At 38.3% G+C, this 21,497-nt stretch overlaps 1 protein-coding gene across 3 annotated transcripts in view; it reads right to left on the bottom strand.

Moving 5' to 3' along the window:
* The window catches only part of MCTP2 (multiple C2 and transmembrane domain containing 2), a 254,972-nt gene that overhangs the window by 79,019 nt on the left and 154,456 nt on the right, over nt 1-21,497 (bottom strand). For all 3 annotated transcript variants that reach the window (XR_008513796.2, XM_002825867.6, XM_054531911.2), the window contains 4 exons: nt 20,934-21,036; nt 7,451-7,552; nt 6,516-6,590; nt 4,491-4,610 (listed from right to left, as the gene is read on the bottom strand). Coding sequence is in view for 2 of the 3 variants with exons in the window: in XM_002825867.6 (XP_002825913.1) it covers nt 4,491-4,610; nt 6,516-6,590; nt 7,451-7,552; nt 20,934-21,036 (400 nt within the window). In the remaining variant the exon portion in view is untranslated. The remainder of the gene's footprint in view (nt 1-4,490; nt 4,611-6,515; nt 6,591-7,450; nt 7,553-20,933; nt 21,037-21,497) is intronic.

The raw sequence follows: 21,497 nt of genomic DNA, 5'->3' as shown, positions 1-21,497 counted from the left end.
TCTATAGCATCACAGCTTGGAACAGGCTTAATCCCCACACATAATATCTAAATACAGATCTGAAACGATCAGTGTGGTTGGTCCTGGTGTCGTTATCTAAATACAAAGACAACAAGCATTGCATCCTGGGCATCGGTGAAAGGCAGAATAGCCTAAGGGTTAAGCCTGCATAGACTAAAGCAAGAGGGCCTGGGTTTCAGTTCCACCTCCACCTCATACACACATATGAGCTCTGTCACTGTACTTGACCTCTATAGGCTTATTTTTCTCATCTGTAAAAAGAAGATAGTAATCACCACCTACATCGGCAGGTTGTTGTGAGAACTAAATTTATAAAATCCTTGGGACAGTGTCTAAGCACTGAAATAACATGAACTATGAATAGTTCAAATAGTCAAAATCTGTGTGGGAATGGCCATGTACACACATCTTGTGTATGTATGTACATGTGTATAAAATACCACATATATTTACAAATCTATTCATAGGGAAATATACAGGTGCACTTACTTCAAGGCAAAATATTTTAGTTCTATTTGGCCTCATTCACTAAGTCGACATCTCATATTAATTTGTTTTTCAAATGGGAAAGTCAAGAATGTTACTTTTCGAAGGAAGAGAAAAGAAAAAATATATACTTAATTTAATACAACTAAGTAAACCTTAGAAAAGGTAAGATACCAAAATATCTAGAAAACTTAGGGGAAGGAGAAAGACTCAAAACACAAAATGAGAAAGATTTTCAATGTTCATCCTAACAAGAACTCAGTCTGTAGAAACTTGATTTGGAACGGTCTGACCACCCTACAAATGTCCATGTTTAATTTCTTACGATAACAATAAATTCAACACTATGCAGCAACATTAACATAGCAGGTGAATTACTGATAACTTTCTTCTCTCATGTTGGGAATACAACCACTCCTGTAAGTGTAGCAGTGATAAATCGCATGATAGAGGAAGTTGACGCTTGGGTCCTCTAGCAAGGTGAGTTCTCTCACGTTTGTCCATCCACTTCTGACGAGACACCATGTGGACCTAGATCTTAAGAGCCTGCTTTTCTTTAACTGCTGCTTTCAACAAGATATGATTATGTTCATGCACATGTACATGGGCATCCATGGAAAACATATGGTTTGCTTTCATAAAGTCTTAAAATTGACATTGAGAATAGATTAAACATGATTCTACAATGTTCCTGTTTGTATCACCTGGAAATAGAGTCCAGAACATAAAGTTAGTATTTTATGTTTTCTCAAAAAACAGAAGAAAAACACATCCCTTCAGTTCTGCCCTTAGTTTGTTGTGTTAGCATCACTTCCTGTACCATCACAGGAAGAAAAGCCCCACCAGCGACTGGTTCAACTAAAATAGCTCCTTTCACACCTGTGCAGCAAACCCTCAACTATCACATACGCTAATTTCAATTAAAGGACCTGACTACGGGTCATTTAATAAATCCTTGGCTTAAAACCTTGCTTCAGACACCACCACCGTTCTGCCCCGTCATGTCAAGGCGAGCAGTTGGAACATGAACAAAGTGTCACAATGACGTATAAAGACACCAAGCAGCATTCTGTCAACAGATCACAGGAGAACATCCGTCAGTGTGTGTCACCCCCGACAGATATGGTGGTTGTATAGTGAAGAAAGGCAGAGGAGAGCCTGGGCTTGAGGATCCAACATTTTGCAGAAAGACAACCCATCACGAAGCCCCACAGACTCGGGGACACAGCACTACAGCCAAGGCAGCCTCCCAGGTGTGCAACCCCCCCACCCCAACCCAGTCCCCTACAGACAGCTAAAAGGTCTACAGGCAAGGTACAAGAATGAAAGGTGTTTTCAAAGAAAAGGAAATGAAAGCTTGCCTACCCATAATCTTACTAAAAGAGGAATGAAAGATGAAACTGAGGTCAGGCACGGTGGCTCAAGCCTGTAATCCTAGCACTTTGGGAGGCTGAGGCGGGTGGATCACGAGGTCAATGTTCAAGACCAGCCTAGCCAATACGGTGAAACCCTGTCTCTACTAAAAATACAAAAATTAGCCGGGCATGGTGGTGCGCGCCTGTAGTATCAGTTATTTGGGAGGCTGAGGCAGAAGAATCGCTTGAACCTGGGAGGCAGGGGTTGCCGTGAGCCAAGATCACGCCACTGTACTCCAGCCTGGGCGACAGCATGAGACTCTGTCACAAAAAAAATAAACCGTAAAAAATAAAAGATGAAACTGAAATACATTTTTTATTCTGTCTCAAGAAAGCATTTTCTATATAGCCTCTCACTTTAATAGCAGAAACGGTTTTGGAATAATCATAATAGGAATAACAAAAACAATTTTTAATAAAAGTACACTTCATCAACTTAGGGAGGGGAATTATCCACCACGTTATGGCTGCAGTATTTCTGAGAATCACCAAGGCCAGTCAACATACACATGGTCTAAATTTTTGAAAGTAGAGTTTTAAATTAAAACTGAAAACAAGTTTAAGTGAGCACTTTTATTCCAGTACTTTCAGGACAACCAAATGATAGGCTGTAGGTATACAGTATATCTAACTGGCTCTGCATTTTTTTCAATGATGTCCAATGAGAAACGTCCCTATACACACAGTCGCATATACCCATGTATCCTTGCAAAATCATACTTTGGAAAACCAGCAAGAAGAGCACCACCTTGATCTTCCTTGCTGTGGGCCTCAGAGATTTGAGAGTACAACATGGCAGCCTGCATTCTCCAGCCTGGGGGCGGGCTCTGCTCCGAGGCATGAAGCTCAGCAGGGAGGAATCCCTCAGAGAAAAGGCAGTGGAGAAGTGGCTCCATTTCCAAGGCTCCCTTCCTGTTTAGAAGTCCCCTCTATTAGACAACCTATTTCTATTCATCTGTTCCAATCTTTCTTCAGATCAAGCCAGCAGCCCATTAATCATTTCTGTCATCTCCCTACAGAATCCAGGGCAACAGATCTCTTGTTTTTCTAAAATCACAGTGCCAGAAACTAAACTCGAGAAAGAGGAAATCCTCTCCTCCACACAGCGGCTGTCTGGGTGCTGACTGGAAGAAGCCACCAATTGTGTTCACTTTCCTCTTTTGCCCAGAATTGCGTAGAACATTCCATGGAAAGTTTTGAAAGGGAATTCGGGTGGGAAGTGGAGCTGGGGAGGTTGAAGGGGAACCCAACGCATGAAGCCACCAGCTGAGGAGAACGTGAGAAAGGGAAGTGGGTAAACAAATGCTGAGACAATGACGGATACAGATTAATAAAACCTTTATTAGTGTTTTTATTAAGGCCAAATGTTTTAGCAACTTCAGACAGCAAAAAAAGTATATGAAAGGTCAAGCCTGCAGGCAGCATGGGTTCTCTACACTGAAGAAGTGGAGAACTAAAATAAACAACACCAAACAAAATACTCCCCAATGGCAAAGGAAAAGTCTCTTTTGGAGCTGATATACTTGATTGCATAAAAATGTTGGGAGTGACCTTGAACCCATTGACATCTTGGGCTAATAAATGTTTTTTTTTCCCCCATTTTTTAAATGAGGCTATTCCTGTTGGCTAAGAGAGAACACTGAGCATATATTGGCAGTAGAAACAGAAGACAGAACCACATAACATTCAGAAATCAGATTCACCAATGATCATGACTGATATTGACACTCTTAGACCACTCATACCTCATATTAGTTTTTGTAGTGATCTTTGCACAGGACAGAAATGAATGGCATGATACCAAATATACAAAGATTTGCAGTCGGGAGACTTGATTTCTCCTCCCATCGCTGACATTACCAATTTGATCAAGCACAAGTCCCTTTACAAATGAGAGAAAATGCCCTGAGATATAAAGTGAAGGCATGAGGCCAGCTGTGAAGTCCTTCCAAGATTCTTGGGCTCTCAGTGGTAGACTTAGGTGGTTTTAAGATCTCTTGCAGCGCTTTGATTCTGTGATTTTATTATGCTCATAAGGATGGGCCAATGTCACCAGAGAAAAGGGTACATTTCATAGACAGGGGTGGTTCCTCTTTGAGGTGCTGAATGAAATTGTAATGTGTAATGATCAGTATGTCCCAACTGGCTTGAAATGAATAAACATCTTTAATATCAAAGTTTGGGAATAATTTACTTAAAATGTAAATTGAACAATTCAGTTATTATTTAGTCATGTGATTTTTCAGATGCCATTTTTCAAAAATTACGGGCGGTCACTGGCACAGAAAGAAAAAAAATAAACATGATGCAGGGCTATACAAATGCAGCTGTAACAACAACTGGAGAAACATTTAAACATGTATATACAACAGTGGTGCTCTTAAATTTACCAAGAGACCATATATGACTAAGATTTGGGTAATTTAAGGGGTTTCCCAGGTAAATTTGACCTAAGTACTGTCTTAGAAAGACAACCCCCACATAATCACCTATGCTGTAATATATTTCAGAAAGATGAATAGATGTAAATAAGAAGCAAATAATTTGAACATAAGAAAGGAAGCTTACCGCGAATGCTACTGTACTTCTTAATGTGGATTCCCACTGGAAGCAGCTTTTAAGGAACTGCATTGTATTCCATATTGCCATAGTGATTCTTTTCACACGGTCCACATCTCTTGATAAGATCTGATTTAAAAAAATGACAAACAGGAAACTAGATCTAAATACTACAAATATTCCATTTAGATCAGGTACCCTGATCATTTAAATTATATTCTGTATAGATCCCAATTTTAAAATATGGTAATAATAGAAAGAAGACCTGACACTTCTAAAAGTCTTTTTAAAATATGATCATCCACAGAGGAAAAGAGAATCAAATGCATTTTAGCGCTCATCTGAAAAAGAATAGCCTGTTTCAACAATGTTCAGCACAAAAATGGAACTGGTGAAACTACAGAAGCCAGGTATTTAATGTTGGTGAATTTGTGTGAGAAAGACACATACAGAGGCAGAGAGAGAGAGAGAGAACTAGAAAGAGAAAGAGAGAGAGAGAGATAAAGAGAGATACAGACACAGAATGAGCGTCTATGTTGTTTAGTTTGGAAGCAAATAAATAGATTTACAATAAAAACATACAAGTATTATAGCTTATCTAGTCCAGAGGTCTACAGAAAAGTAGAGTTCTGGGAAGGGATTGGAGTTCACCTTGGGCAAGTTACTTAACTTCTCTCTTATAAAATAGGGTTGGTATTAGTGCTAATCTTACAAGTTGTTGAGAGAATGAAAAAGCTTAGAAAAGTGCCCATCACATAGTAAGTGCTTTCAAGCATTTGTATCCTAAGGAAATGTTTCAAGTTTATCAAAATTTGGGGCAACTAAGTAGCAAGAGGCACGTGGGGAAGGTCCTAGCATACCCCAGGATTTCAGCCCCAAGTTCCCCGTGCTCTCTGAGCCCAAAGCCACCCCACGTGGAGGTCTTGTTTTGCAAAGGAAATGTCTCTCTCCCAGTTGTAGGCAGATTCATTTCAATGTGCTTGCAAAGCAGCTACCCCACCCACCTCAACCCAGGTTTTAACTTTCAAGTAAACAGAGCAAAAGGCAATAATAATAATAATAAAATAAGACATTTACTCAGATTACACAAAATAAATATTACACTCAATGTTATGGCAGACCAAAATGAAATATTTGGAGGCTTCCCTTCAGAAGACTTTTAAGGCCTTTCCCAAGCATGCCCAGAAGTTCGTGGGAAACAAAAGGATGATAAGATGTCTTTATATTTAACTGCTTTATGTAATCCACAGCTGCTCACCCCAAAGGAAGTGGTGGAAGTAATAAACTCTTGAAAAAGGGGACACTTTGTTCTTTGTTATACAATTGAAGAGGGACGATAGGTACAAAGTGAAATCCTGATCTGTGGTGAGTACAACAGGGAGGGACTCTGAAAAAGGAATGTAAAGGTCATGGAAAAAAACAAAAAAAGTGAAACTTCCCCTACCAGGCCCTGAACTTCACCTTTTGTTGAACTGGATGAGAAAGGAGTTAAGGGCAATAGGCAGAGGGAGAGAACTTGAATTCAGTATGGGGTGAAATGCCAACACATCCCAAATTTAGACCACGCCGAAGCGGTAGGAACAGTCATGAGCAAAACCCAGGCTAGAAGTCTCTGAAGATCTGCTGGGTTAATTCTGTGATTGACTCCACACACTGCATCTTCCTGAAACTTCAAAGGGCAGAGGACAAAATGGCTGTGATTAAAGGACCGGTAGGCAGGACAAGACACTGATAGTCTTGATGCTAGAAATTTTTGTTTATACAATGAATCAGGAGAATAATGGGGGCCTGAGACCTTCTGTTTCACCCAAGAATTATGTTTTAAGTCTTGCCTTTCTTATGGGAGCTGACCGACCTCCTTATTTTAGGAGAGAAGGGGACAAGGAGAAATAAGTGGAGAGATGGGGCAAGAGGGAGAGAGGAAGAGTAAGAGGGAGGAAAAGTTTCAAGGAAGAAATTATAGGCAAGTGTTAATACTTCAGCTGCTGGGTGCTGAGTGTACCAATCAACAAGCCACCTACTGTAGCAACCCACCTTTTTGGACAGCTTGCGGCTGTCTTCAACAAAGCGCTTTTCCCGGGGAGTAAACGTCCTAATACTTGCTTTCACCTAGAAAGACATCATTGTTAAAAAAAGGGCAGCATGTATAGGGACTTCATCCATCTAGTTTTCTTAATGACTGGGAAAATCGTGCAAACCAATAGCTTCTGACTCTGACCTTAGCAGGGAGCAAAGAAATGGTGGACACCCCTGTGCCCTGTACATGTTTCTGGGGGTCTCATTTGATAAGAGTCCCTGGCATGGGTCAGATTGAGTCTAGAAAGGTACTGTCTCCACTTTGCTCATTCCTTGGGGGTATTTTAAACCACTGCAGAGATTGAGGTTCATGACTTTTTCAAACTAACGTCCGTTAAAGATAAAACTTCCTTCTGAAATCCTTTTAAGTTAAGCTTCTACCAAAAATGTCTGCATGTGAATAACAATTTCCAGTTTATGAAAACACACTTTTCAGAGAGAATTTTATTTCCTTTCAATGATCCGGAAAAATAAGTCAATGAGCCATTTTAGCCCCATTTTACAGGGAATAAACTGAGGCTCAGAGGGACTTATGCACTTGTTCAAACCACCAGACTGAGTAAGACCCCAAAGGATCAGATTCAAGTCCTTCTCCACATCACATGAACTGTAAAATTCCTTAACCGAAATATTTTCTCTTCAAGCCTGTATTCCACTTTTCCATTTAAACTCAGGTTTTACCAGTATACATACTCTATATACAAACATTTTCCAGAAGAAAGCAGGAGATGAGGGTGACCTGCTTATAAAATGCACAGCTTTAAAACACTATTCTTCCCTCTCTGTAGCTGCAAAAATTCTGAAACATCTTACATTGATTTGAGCCTCCAAAAGCTGGTCACCTTCTATTTTAGGTACGGGAAATCTGGGAAGTATGACCCAGTTAGACTTACCGGATTATATATAAGGTCCATCTCTAAGTAAATAACTCCTTTAAAAGCTTGTTCTAAATCTTTATTCTTTAGTACATAACAATTTGGTTGTCCATCTCTAATCTGTCACAAACAAAAGATAAAATACACATTGGTGCAAAGTTACTATGTGGTTTAAAGTAAATAACCAAAACTAACTTTGGCAAAATTGGGGATGCAGAATGATCACAGATGAAGAAAACATTAAACAAATATTAAATCCACCATAAATCACCTTTTAGTTTTAGAGTGCTGTTATAACACGCTCTAGATGGGAAGATAAAGTGATAATCACTAGGCTGAAACTGGTGTGTGGATGAAAAATATTGGTGCAAATCTTAAGTTACATATTTCCGTTTACTCAAAAATGATGAATATTCTACAAAATTCCTGGCCAATACTTTTCAAGACTGTAAAGGTCATGGGAAAAAGGAAAGACTAGGAAACTGTCATAGATTAGTAGAGTCTAAGGAGATAAGATGATTAAATGCAATGTGGTATTCTGGATTGGGTCCTTGAACAGAAAAAAGATATTGGTGCAAAAACTGGCGAACTCCAAATAGAGATCAGAGTTTAATCACAAGGTAACGATGTTAGTTCTTTTCAGTTTTAACAAATGTATTATGGTAGTATATGACGTCAACGTTAGTATAAACTGGATAAGGTATGTATGGGGAACCGTGTATTCTCTTTGAACTTCTCTGTAAATCTAAAAGTATTCCCCCCCAAAATGTTATTTTTAACATAAATGAATAAAGGAGCTGGTTTTAAGGGTGCTTTACGAACCAGGAAACAATGCAAATTAAGTAAATAAATCAGCTTAAAGTTGAGGTCAAAATCCAAAAACACTCAAAATGCACAAAATGCCAACCAATCTTCAAAATAAACAAGTTTCTCTGCTGTCCTCTCTTGGCTGGCATGTTGCATCGGTTCCATACACTAGTCTACCTGTGGACCCCACATATAAGTTATCTAAGTAAAACATCTTCAGTAGGATTTTGGAAACTAATTGGCTCCCATGAAAGACAAGTTAATTGGCTTGATTTAATCATTCTCTTTTCAGATTTGATAGCAGTCATGATTTTACATAGTAGTAGTATATATACCTGATTAAATTTTGGGCTTTTAAGAAGCATATCTGTTAACTCTAAAAGGGCCTCAGCAAAACTCGAGTTAATCAAAAGCTCTATTTGAGATTGTAATGATCAAAAATTTAAATAGCATAGGAAATCTAACAGCATGAAATTTGAGCCATATTTTAAATGACTATTGCTGTCACTACAAGCATTCACACAAGTGTTCTTATAAACAGTGGTAGAAATGAGTTGAATAAGTCATGGGGGGAAACAGAGCAATTCCACTTTACAAGGGAGAGGTCATCTTCCTTCCCAAAGTCACCCCACCTCTCTCTGATTGAATAGGCTTGATACAGAAGGATGGTCTTCCTGGCCAGCAGCTAAGAGGAAGGGGGTGCCCCATAAAGACCTGGTTTCCTTCCTAAACGGTGTCCAAACAGGATTCTGAGCTTCCGCCTTGATACACAGTCTCACTTAATAAATTGTGGATGTTAAAGTTGAAAGAAATAAATACAAAAACAGCCTGACAATTTGCCAAGCTGACTTGGGTCCAGTTTAGCTTTGCTTCAACCCACAGTCATTGTACTGTTATCTTAAAATTTCCATGATTTCTTAAGGGTTGGCAAAGAATAACAGAAGAACAAGAGGTATCAGAATAAAGAGAAATATTTTATAGCAAAGGGATTTTTTAATTTGGTAAATGACCATTTCCTGCTTCCTAATGTCCCTCACATTGTGTCAGCAAAATCAGAACCCACCTAAGGACATGAAAGCAGGCATCAAAGCCTGAGACAGAATTAAACCCATGCATGTTTGGGACTTAACTATCTTAAAAAACAGAATATTAAGTTTAAAAATTGTAAAAAGTTTAAAAATTGCAGAAAAAACTGAAGTCCCTTTGAACTTCCACAAACACCAAATTCCTTCCCCTAAACATAAATTAGATAGGAATTTGGCATGCATCCTTTCTAAATTTTATTGAGATTTTATATTCATAAAAATAGTCTTGACAGACAAATGTATTTAAAATTCTTTGCCTAAGTGACAAATTGTGTGTATTTTGCAATTTTGTTTTGTATCTATCAATATGACTTGGTAATCTGTTTATATTAGTATCTAGGTCTGGTTCATTTTTTATACTGCTATATAATCTTTAAAAAGTGAATAAACTAAACTTATTAATTCTCCTATTGACGAACATTTAGTTGCTTCCACTTTTCTAGTTTGTCTGCTACAAGGAACATCTTTAGAGAAAAGATAAAAGGTAAAGGAAAGAAGAAACACGCTAGTTTGTATTTGGAATATGTTTGGGTTAATAACAGGTGAACACATTTGAACAGTGTTATAATTAACATTGAGATAGTAACAGAAGAGACTACTTTTAAAAATATTTTCCTCCCTGATTATATAATTGAACTTCTAAAACAAGAATATCAGATAAAAAGTTCTGTATCATCCAACTTGCCAAACTCCTACATGAGAGCATTTATATAATAGGAGATGAAAACCAAACATATATATATACACACAAACACACACATTCCATGTCTAAACAAAATTTATTATTTATATTTAAAAGTCTGAAAATTATTTCTACATTTATAACTTTAAAGCTTCTATTAAATGATTAAACAGACATAATTAATTAAAGCACAGTCAAAAGAAAATTTAGAGGAGAGAATCTATATATACTTTTCATTAATTTTGAGATCTCTGTCAGCAAAGGCAAAAAGGAACAATACAGCTTTTTCAATTTATGACAAAAAGACAACGCAATTCATTTGGAAAGATTTCCTGAGCTGACATTTGGGAGAACTTCATTTCACTCAAATACGAGTCTTGGATAAAATAATGATGTCTTTAACTTCGGTTTTCCAGGATAAACTCTTCAAATTGACTTACTACACATTTTTGTATACTTGCCTTTTCACGGCCAAATAGTGCATAATATTACGCAATAAGCTGAAGAAACCATCTAGGCAGGACAGTAATAACAGATTTAACTTGAGAATGCAAACACCCCTCATCAGGAAAATTGACATTTCCATGTCCCTTATATTATTTTCAGAAATATATCACAAAGCTCTTATAGAGCATGCTAACAGTTGATTCCTGGTTCAATCAGTCAGTAAATAAAAGCACAAGAAGTCTGTTTCTGAGTAATGATTCAGGATTTTGGAGCCAGAGCCAAGTTACTGAAGACAGTTCTTGCTTAAAATTTTTAATGTGACCCACAGTCATGCTTAAGCTATTTAACTTTTTTCTATATAAAAGAATATTAAATATATTTACCAAGCTGTAAGCACAGTAAATATAACCAGTTTTTAGAAGTTGGTTGATAAAACTAATTTTTGAGTCAAATAAATGGTACACTCATATTAGAAAACTAAACTATTTTATAATCAGTATATAACAGAGGTGAGCATGAGAGAACAGAGGGAAAAAACTTCTCATCTTGAACTCTTTTTTAAAAAAATTATCATTATTATGCTTTCCTATAAAGATCTTTGATGCAATGAGTTGCCGACTTATTCAATAGCAAAGTTAATAAGAACCAGTATGAAGGAATAAAACCATCAATGGCTTTAGAGAGGAAAGATACACACTTAAGATCAAAATCCAAACTAAAGAGTCATATTGATTCCCCATTGTTTGACCTTTCAGTTAGAAACTGAGGATGTTGCATATAAATAGCATTGTTCTTTCAGCCGTTATTCACTCTTATTCACTCTGCATAAAAGGGAAAATAACATGACAACACCATGACATATTAGTTGGTTCCAGCTGATGCACATGGAAAGTGGCTCTCCAATAAAATGTGACAAGGACAGACGTGGCTGGGCAAGAGGAAAATCAATACACTTTACTTGGTATCCATTCACATTCTTGTCGCCACTTGGAATCAGGCCTTCTTCCCATGATGTGAGTTATACAAACAGCACGAGAGAGATCTACTAGGTCACTGTTGGCCTGCACAGAAGCTCAGTTACCAGCCAGTAGAGGCAGCATGGAATTCATCACCGTAGACCACCTCCATTTCTACCTCATTTCTTCCTTCTTGAGACAATCCATTCATCCACTGCCTGAAACCCAAACCAACTATCCCTAAAATATAAGCTGCTCCTACAAAAGCAATATACATTCATTCCAAAAGTCATGTAAAACTTATAAAAAGTGTTTAATAGAAAAAACACAATGTTAATATAACTTTTTTGTTGTTGTTGAGATGGAGTCTCACTCTGTCGCCCAGGCTGAAGGGCAGTGGCGTGATCTTGGTTCACTGCAACCTCTGCCTCCCAGGTTCAAGCAATTCTGCTGCCTCAGCCTCCCGAGTAGCTGGGACTACAGGCACATGCCACCACACCTAGCTAATTTTTTGTATTTTTAGTAGAAACAGGGTTTCACCATGTTAGCCAGAATGGTCTCGATCTTCTGACCTCGTGATCCACCCGCCTCAGCCTCCCAAAGTGCTGGGATTACAGGCGTGAGCCACTGCACCCAGTCACAATGTTAATGCAACATTTTTAAACAAACACTCATATGAAGTTTTTAAGGCATATTCGTATTTGATCATTTCAATTGCTAAAACAATGCAGATGAAAATAATGCCAGCTTACACTGTAAGTGCTCACTGTGTGCCAGGGAATGTTGTGCCCATCTCACACTTAACAACTCTGATCTTCACCATACACCTCCAATACAAGCAGAAGGATACTTACCTTCACTTCAGCAACAAAGAAACACAGATAGGTTAAGTAACTTGTCAAAAATCACACAGCCAGTTTAAAGGGGGAGTCAGGGTGTCAACCTAGGTCTGGCTATAGCATTTACATTCTCGACCATCACGATCATAATTGAATAATTAACATGAGCCATTCATATGTGTTCAGCTATCACGTTTTTTACTACAATTTTTTTTGAGATGGAGTTTTGCTCTATTGCCCAGGCTGGAGTGCCATGGTGCAATCTTGGCTCACCGCAACCTCTGCCTCCTGAGTTCAAGCGATTGTCCTGCCTCAGCCTCCTGAGTAGCTGGGATTACAGGAGCATGCCACCACGCCCGGCTAATTTTTGTATTTTTAGTAGAGACGAGGTTTCACCATGTTGGCCAGGCGGGCCTCAAACTCAAAAGGTGGGTGGATGACCTAGGATTACAGGTGTGAGCCACCGTGCCTGGCTGATTTTGACTTCTTTAAATTAAGTTTTCTGCTAGGTTGACTTGTATTTTCCTTATTGATTAAAGAAAATGTATATACTGTACTAGTGATATTATCCATTTGTTTAGATACTGCCAGTATTTTTTACCAGTCTATCCTTTGTCTTCAATTTCTGATGGTGATTTTTGTTTTGGCCATACTGATATCTAAAGATTTTTTTTCTCTTATTATTCCTGCTTCTCAGTTTACTGACACAGGATTTCCCCACTAATTTTGACATTTTTAATGAAGTTTGTTTCAAGTGTTTGATATTTAACTCATCTTGAAATTGTTGTGTTTGCTGTAATACACCGACACATTTTCCCCGATGGTAAGCAACCAAATTACCAGAATTACTTATTAAGTAGTTTATCATTTCCTCAATGACTTCATCCTTCAAGTTTATTATAAATTAAATGATTTCCAATTAGTCCTCTCTCAAGCCCTTCAGTACAGTCCTAGAATTTCTTCACATAAATCTTAGACATTATCATTTTTCGTTTTGTTTTCTGTTATAGTCTTGGATTCTTTTTCACTTTTTAAAAATGTTTTCCTGTTGTGTATAGTCACGAATCTTATTTTCATAATGTTGATCTTACTGACATTTTAGTTACTCCAAAATGTTTTCTATGAATTTTCTTTATGTTCATAGATAATACATATTATCAGATAGATTATTCAAAGAAAATATATTATCAGATAGTATTTGCAAATATTTCCTTTATTAAAATGTGCATAATTTCATATTTGTTATAATTTTGTATTGCTTAAAACTGACATAAAAGGCTTAAGTTTTAATTGTTAATTCATAAACATGTAAATTCATTAGATTTTCCAAACAATCCTATGCAATAGGAACTATTATCAATTTAAAGATGAGATAATAGAGGGAATAGCTCTATTTTTTCTCCAAGTTTTTTTTTTTTTTTTGAGATGAAATCTCGCTCTGTCACCCAGGCTGGAGTGCGGTGGTGTGATGTTGGCTCACTGCAACCTCTGCCTCCCAGGTTCAGGCAATTCTCCTGCCCCAGCCTCCTGTGTAGCTGGGATTACAGGCGCATGCCACCACGCCCGGCTAATTTTTCTGTATTTTTAGTAGAAAACAGGGTTTCACCATGTTGGTCAGGCTGGTCTCGAACTCCTGACCTTGTGATCCACCTGGCTCGGCCTCCCAAAGTGCTTGGATTACAGGCGTGAGCTACCACGCCCGGCCTGTTTCTGATTTTTTAAAATGCTGAATACATAATATATATTGTTTGACAATTCTAGTTTTATTATTTTTCCCTGTTTTAATATGCATATATATGTCTATGAAAAGTTATCCACTTAAAGGTTCATATTTATAATAACCTTACTATTTTTTTTTTTTTTTTGAGATGGAGTCTCGCTCGGTCACACAGGCTGGAGTGCAGTGGCACCATCTCTGCTCACTGCAATCTCCGCCACCCAGGTTCACGCCATTCTCCTGCCTCAGCCTCCTGAGTAGCTGGGACTACAGGCACCTGCCCCCACACCCGGCTAATTTTTTGTATTTTTTAGTGGAGACGGAGTTTCACCGTGTTAGCCAGTATAGTCTCATAGTCTTGATCTCCTAACCTCGTGATCCACCCACCTCAGCCTCCCAAAGTACTGGGATTACAGGCATGAGCCACCGTGCCCGGCCTTATAATAACCTTATTGTTAATTCAATCTTTTTCTTTTACCCCTAAAACCTGTATCAAGTTTCTGACCTACCTTTTTCTTACATTTGTGTAGGATACTTTTGTTCATCTGTTTGTGTATTATGTGTTTTAGGTGTCTCAAAGAAGCAGCAATTAGATTTTACTCTTTGATTCCATGTAAGAGGCTTTTCCACTTAATAGAAAAGTTAAACTGATTTAACATCTACCACGTGTGATTCACCCAGGTTTCTACTTGCCATCAGGAGACTCCTACAGTCATTCTTTCTCTCTTAGCCTGTCTGTTCTAATCAAATACCTAGACTGTCTACTACATGGGGTTCAGGATCTCTCCAGCATGTTAAAGGTACTCTTTCCTAGTTTCTAGAAGCAATAGGAAATTTGCGTTATTTTGTCTTCATTTATTTATTTCAATGGTCACATTGGACCAGGAGTAGACAATGAGAAGAGCTGAAATTTCCATTCAAAGTGACCATTTTCACCCCATTTGGGACTCAAGTTTTGTCTTTATCAAATAATTTCCCAGGTGATACATCCCTCTCTCCTTTTCACCTACGCACAGTGCCCCTCTACCCTATGGCACCAACTTGACTCACATGGAATTCCCCAACCAAATCCATGCCCTGGAAAACCAAACCTTGGCAACAGATTTACTTTTTTTTAAGCTTAATTATAAATTAATATTATTTACTTTAATGGGCAAAAATTTCTGTATTAACCTAAAACAACCTATGATTGTTCAAGTCCATTTCAATGCACAAACCCATCACAGGTGAAACTTGGGCAACAGAGTTAATTGAAAATGCAAATGGAGATACATGTGGCATTTATTTGGTACAAGCCATTATAGAAAATTTGTCCCAGAAAATTAATTAAGTGAAGCTGTTATTGGTGCAGCCAGCTATCGGGTGTACATGGATTCACCAAGAATGCTGGGAATTTAGAAGGGCAGTATAAAGACCGATGCTTCTGATTATACAGTCATTTGTGACATTGGCCTAGCTCACACAGAAGGACTCACATTTGATTCAAAATGCAGGTCTTTGGCAGGGCATGGGGGGGGCTCATGCCTGTAATCCCAGCACTTTGGGAGGCTGAGGTGGGCAGAACACCTGAGGTCAGTAGTTTGAGACCAGCCTGGCCAACATGGTGAAACCTTGTCTCTACTAAAAATACAAAAATTAGCCAGGCATGGTGGTGGGTGCCTGTAATCCCAGTTACTCAGGAGGCTGAGGCAGGAGAATTGCTTGAGCCTGGGAGGCGGAGGTTGCAGTGAGCCAAGATCAAGTCACTGCACTCCAGCCCAGGCAACAGAGCAAGACTCCATCTCAAAAATAGAAAAAAAAAATTGCAGGTCTTCATCAAACTACAGATGACTTCTTATTTGTTATTAGGAAATACCAATATATGCATGCTTTTCATGTTTTACAGATTGCCATGAAGGCTGATTTGCAGTCTTCTAAAATGGGTCCATTGGGTAATTTTGAGAAGGTAAATGTGTGATTCAATAAAAAGGAAAGGCCTAGAGGAGAAGAATCCAGCCTGATTTTCAGGACAGAATTAAGATCACTTAATTGAGGATAAAAATATTAAATAAGTCTATTGAGTCAGTGAATTATCAGAAGATAGTGTCTACTGCCTGACATGTTTTAAGACTCTAAAGTGTGCTTAGTGTTTTCCAATGCACACTTACTATGTTACTGATTAGAAGATTAGAGGAGCAATGTGAAAATGAGTAAATATTAGAAGTCTTCAGATTATAACGCATTCCAGTCTCGATTTTCTACTGTTTTTACCCATGAATATTTTATTAAGAAGTATTCTATATCTATATAAAGAACTATTTTTCTGAAAAAGATTGAAGACAAATGAAATATATGGAAGGATAGCCCATTGGCCTGTATTCTTTCAATTATGATAAACAGCTAAGCATATATTTTATATATATATATATATATATATATATATATATATATATATATGCCTTGAACAATTCACCATCAATAATGAATATATTTATATGGATTTTAAATGAGCCAGTAGTCAGCACATTCACCTTGATTAAAAAGATATAGTGAATTTAGAACAGGCTCTTTATTTAACAGGCTTAAATGCACTTAGCACATTACCATTTAGAGTGAGATTAAAAGTTGAAGTATGTTCTATACTTTATACTTAGACATTTAAAAATATAGTTTGCATTTTCTCTAAAAGTGTAAATCAAGTTATGGTTTATGACTTGATTAGAGAAAATGAATTCTCAAAAAAATTATTCACATTCCTCTTCAAGAAATACAATTTCTGTTTTTAAACCTAAAATAAGGTATTATTGATTATGGCTCCATAGGCTATAAAGATCAGAGTGAAACACCAACAAATCAATTGTTATGATTCTCGCTCATGTTAAAAAACAAACAAACAAACAAACAAACAAAAAAACCAGAGAAACAAGTCCTTCTCCTAAAGAAGCACACAGTATGAAATCTAAGGGTGTTCTTTGATGCTTAATTCTCAGAGTTTCAACCAAGTCTTCCGGGAAGAGTCTTCTCTCTCACTAATTTGCTTCATACTAGAGCCGAAACTTTCTTCCTAGTCAACTGCTCCAATATCTCTATCTCCAGGTCAAAAATCTTCAGTGGCTCCCTGCTAAAATAGTAACCGAGACCTCCCTCAACCTTTCCTGGGCTGCCTCAGTGTGTCCCACTTCCCCTCACTGCCCACCCTGAGCTCCCAGAAGCCGGGCCCCTCCTCGTTCCCAGACATGGCCTTTCCCCTACACCTCCGCTCACCTCGTTCTCTCCCTGGACCCTCTGTTTGGAATGTCCTTCATTCTTCACTTCACCCGCCACACACTATCAACACGCCACTCATCCCTGACCCAGCTCAAACTCCCTGCTTCCTAAGTCTTCCTAAACTTAAACCCATCCGTCCTACTTCCCACTGCCCTTTCTCGTTCCTGTGAGACTTATATGTTTATTTGGGTCTTATGTGTTTATTGCACAGGTGACTTCCTGCAACATATCCAACTCTTCAAGTCTGTGTCCCTCCTGCCACCCCCCAACCCCGACCCTGACGGCACATAGCACAGGATTACACAAAATAGCCTCTTGATTCTTGCTTTGGAGATGATATATACTTAATAATTACTCACTGTGGCAATATAACAAACTCTTAGGAGCTCAGGCTTTAGTATAAGACCACCTAAATTCAGATCCTGTCTCTATTACTTACTAGCTATAGGATCCTTTCGGTGCTTCAGTATCCTTATTTGTAAATGGGCATAATAATAAAGCCTGCCTCATCCAGTCCTTAGAGAATTGATGATTCAGCGCACGCTAAGTGCACGGCACAGAACTTGCTAGTTCACTGTTCTATTGTAAGCATCACTCAAGAGAGATTAAAGAAAAAAAAAAAACTAGATCTAAATAAGTAGGTTAAAACACATCCTCTAAATCACAAGTTAGAATTATTTGAAAATAGAATGATCCATGAAACAACTTACAGCTTATACTTTGCCAGTTAAATTGAGGGTTACAGCAATTTTAAGATCATATTTATATCTAATATTAGATAGAGAATCAATTCATTTGGAGAGGGAATGTTGCAGGTGGACCACTGAATTTCAGGGAGAGCCCACACAGATGCACTAGAAGATATGATCACTTCCCCAACTTATCAGTCAGGAATTGGAAATGAATCTGGGTGGAAACAAAGTGAACAGCAGCAGCCGAAGCATCTTACTGAGTGCACCATGCCAGGGACCCCCGAAGTCCTTGAGAGGAATGGCCCAGGCTGTGCTATTTTATGAGGTAGAGACCTTGCAGATCAGGGGTTATTCCTGGATGTACACAGCACTTTTATATTAGAAACAAACACATAATGTGGAACAAATCAAGCAATTCCTGGCCTGAAACTCTTTGTGGTTTCCCATCCCCCACTACGAAAATGCCAAAGTACTTCAAACTTTTTCACTTTCACATCCTCCAGGGTCCTCTCCAGCTCCACCCTACCCTTGTGTCCTTTCCTGTTCGCCACCAGGCACACTTGATCAATCCATACTGGCTGCCCGGCCATTGCTGGAATTTGACAGTCAAGGTCCTGCCTCACAGCCCTTGAACTTGAGAATTTCCTGCCTGGGAGGGATTTCTCAGATATCCACATGGCTCTCTCCCTCACCTCCTTACGTTCCCACTCAAATGTCCCCTTTTCCATGAGGCCCTCCCTGGCTAGTAGCTGGAAAAAAGTGCCCTTCCCCACACATATTCCCGGCAACCCTCTCCCTCTTTACTTTTCACCATCTAACATTATGTATATTGCTTTTGTTTTGTTTATGCATTGTTTCCTGCTACTATAATAAAAGCTCCAAGTGAGGAGGGAGGCTCCCTCTGGTCATTGTTAGAGCTCTGTCACCTAAAGCACTGCCTGGCACCAAGTGGACACTTAATGAATATTTGTGGAACAAATGAATGAACAACAGATCATAAGGCAGCTTATGATCAATGTGAAAAAAGTCCCAATCGAGGACTCCTTGCATTGAAGGCAGGTCATTCATGAGACATTCTACCTCGTATTTTGAAAGATATGTTTTGAAAAATGCATTAGTTTAGGTCAGCGGTTCTTGACTGGAAGTGATCTCTACCCCCTCAGAATATCTGGCAACATCTACATACATATTTGGCTGTCACAGCAGGGATGTGGGCAGGCGTTACTGTTATCTAGTATGTAGAGGTCACGGAGATGGCTGGACATGCTAGGATGCACAGGGCAGCTCCATATAACAAAGAATGTCCTGGCCCCAAATATCAATAGTGCCAAGATTGAGAAACCCTGATTAAGCTGGAGGTAATTTCTTAGATCTTCTAGGGAAGGAAGGAGAGAGGGAAGGAGAGAGGGAGGAAGGAAAGGAGGAAGGGGGAAAGGAGGAAGGGAGGAGAGGAAGGAGAGAAAAAGGAAGAACCACTAACCTAAGCTAACGCTTTTTACAAACCAGATCCTTCAAAATACAAGGTAGAATTTTTTGTGAAAGTCTACTTTAAATGCAAGCCACCATACACCTTGACTTTTTTTTAGGTTGGCTACAAGGAGGGAAGAAGAGAAAGACAGAGGCAGGTAAGGGTTTGGGGAAAGGAAGGCAGGTAGGCGAGCTAAGTCAGTTGTTGGTATTATAAGACCAAACACACAAAACTTTTATGTACAAAACAGAGGGGAGTTTTTTGTTTTTGTTTTTTTTTTTTTAAAGTCATGTTCATCAAGCAAGGAATAAAAAAAGTGAAATGAGAAAACTGTCAAGGAGAGTCTTTGCTCCGAGTCCCCCAGACCTCTCTAAAGTGTCCCCCACATTCTGGTTACATGTATTCTCATGGGAATAACTGACAAAGTTGTAATAAAAAAAAAAAGGGGGTGGAAATCCCAAATTGCCGTCTCCTCTCTGAGAGCTGCTCGGCTGGTGCCGATGGCTCAGAGCATGTGGCAGGAGCCAGCCGTACCAGGGAGCAGATGCTCCAGACAGGCTCTCCGAGTAACATCAGGGATATGAGAACTCGGGGAGAAATTAGCCAAGCGCACAAACACAGAAGAAAAGATATTAAGAAGTACGGCATTCCTCCTTCTGTAAACATCAAGTGAGTTAGGCTAATCTCATGGTTAAATTACAGAGTGCTCCATCCACAAAAATCCACAGATAGCTTGGGAAAAATAAGTCTTTGGGAAGAATAAAGTCTCATTGGCTGATAAAGCTATAATAAGCCTAAAACAAACTGTGTTAATGGTTGGATGAAAAACTGGAATTCTCTCTTCTCAAAGAGTACATTTGGTACATATATTACTGTCTAATTAAGAGATGAATTCACTCCCCAGCTTCCCCCTACCCATGTAAAGGCATTCTTTGGTGCTTTCTCTTCTGAATTTTATAAGTATTTTTTCCTTCGCTGACCCTGGTGCATTATCTTATTGCTGGACTGCCAAAACACTTTTCCTTCTCCAAGAAAGGCTCTCTGCTTTCTTCCACAAAGCATTTTTTAATTTTGAGACCGAAAACAAACATGACTACTAAAAAGACAAATAGAACTTTTGGGAAAATGGTCTTTAGAAGAACTGAGAACAAATGTGCAGTTACCAACAATTAATCTTTGAAGAAATGTACAGTAAGGAGCTATAAAGAAATACATGTGTGTTTTTCATTAATAAATAGAAAATCAGTCATTCATCTATATTCCTTGTAACCAAAGACAAATTCCTATCTTAAGATGGGAAGACTGAAAATGAATTGAAAAACTAGTCAAAATGTTTTGGTTGGTTAAGTCAATATTGGACTGAAACAGAAAAAAAATTATATCCCTTTACATCTGAAACTACTGAAAATACCGGATAAGAATGAGGAATAAAACAGTTGTTTCCTGCTATAGTTAGGAGGATTTTTTTCCCCCAGGTTGACAAAGATAAAGCAACTCTAGACCATAGAAACTCATCAACTATAAAATGACTCACAAATTGTTTATTAATAAAGGAAACTTACGGACAGCAAGGGAATGGCAACTTTTCCAAGAAAATCTGGGGGTTTATCTCCATCTTCATCAAACACTGTCACTTCCAAAACATCATGGATATCTTTAATGGGACTGTAACAAAAATACCATGTATTATACACAAAAACACACAAGTGAAGTCTGTTCCATGAAGATCTGGAAACACTGTTTCACTAATTAAGTCTGTATGTCCTTAGAGTATAAAACTACCATTTAATTAAATTCCAAAAATTAAATCAAACTGACTGTATTCCCAAACCTTCCATCATAGAAGATTCAGACATCCATATGAAAAAAAGAAGTCAACTTTTTTACTATGACATTTTTCAAACAGTATACCTGCACTCAAGGGTAGGACTTTCAAAGAAACAAAATAAAGAAAGAGATAGGGAGAAAGCATTAGCAGAGTGTCCAACCAAAGTAATTTTTAAAAAGCTTCCAAATGAAAGGAGTTAACATTTTTCAAAATTAAGAATTACCTTTAAAATAAAATGGTGGTGAAAAATCACTATTTCCTGAAATGCATAGAAACCCTCTGTTGTTGAAAGACAAAA

This window comes from Pongo abelii, chromosome 16, assembly GCF_028885655.2.
Source record: "Pongo abelii isolate AG06213 chromosome 16, NHGRI_mPonAbe1-v2.0_pri, whole genome shotgun sequence".
Lineage (NCBI taxonomy): Eukaryota > Metazoa > Chordata > Mammalia > Primates > Hominidae > Pongo > Pongo abelii.
Note: the sequence above shows the minus strand (reverse complement) of the source record. Positions and strands in the feature narration are given on the sequence as shown.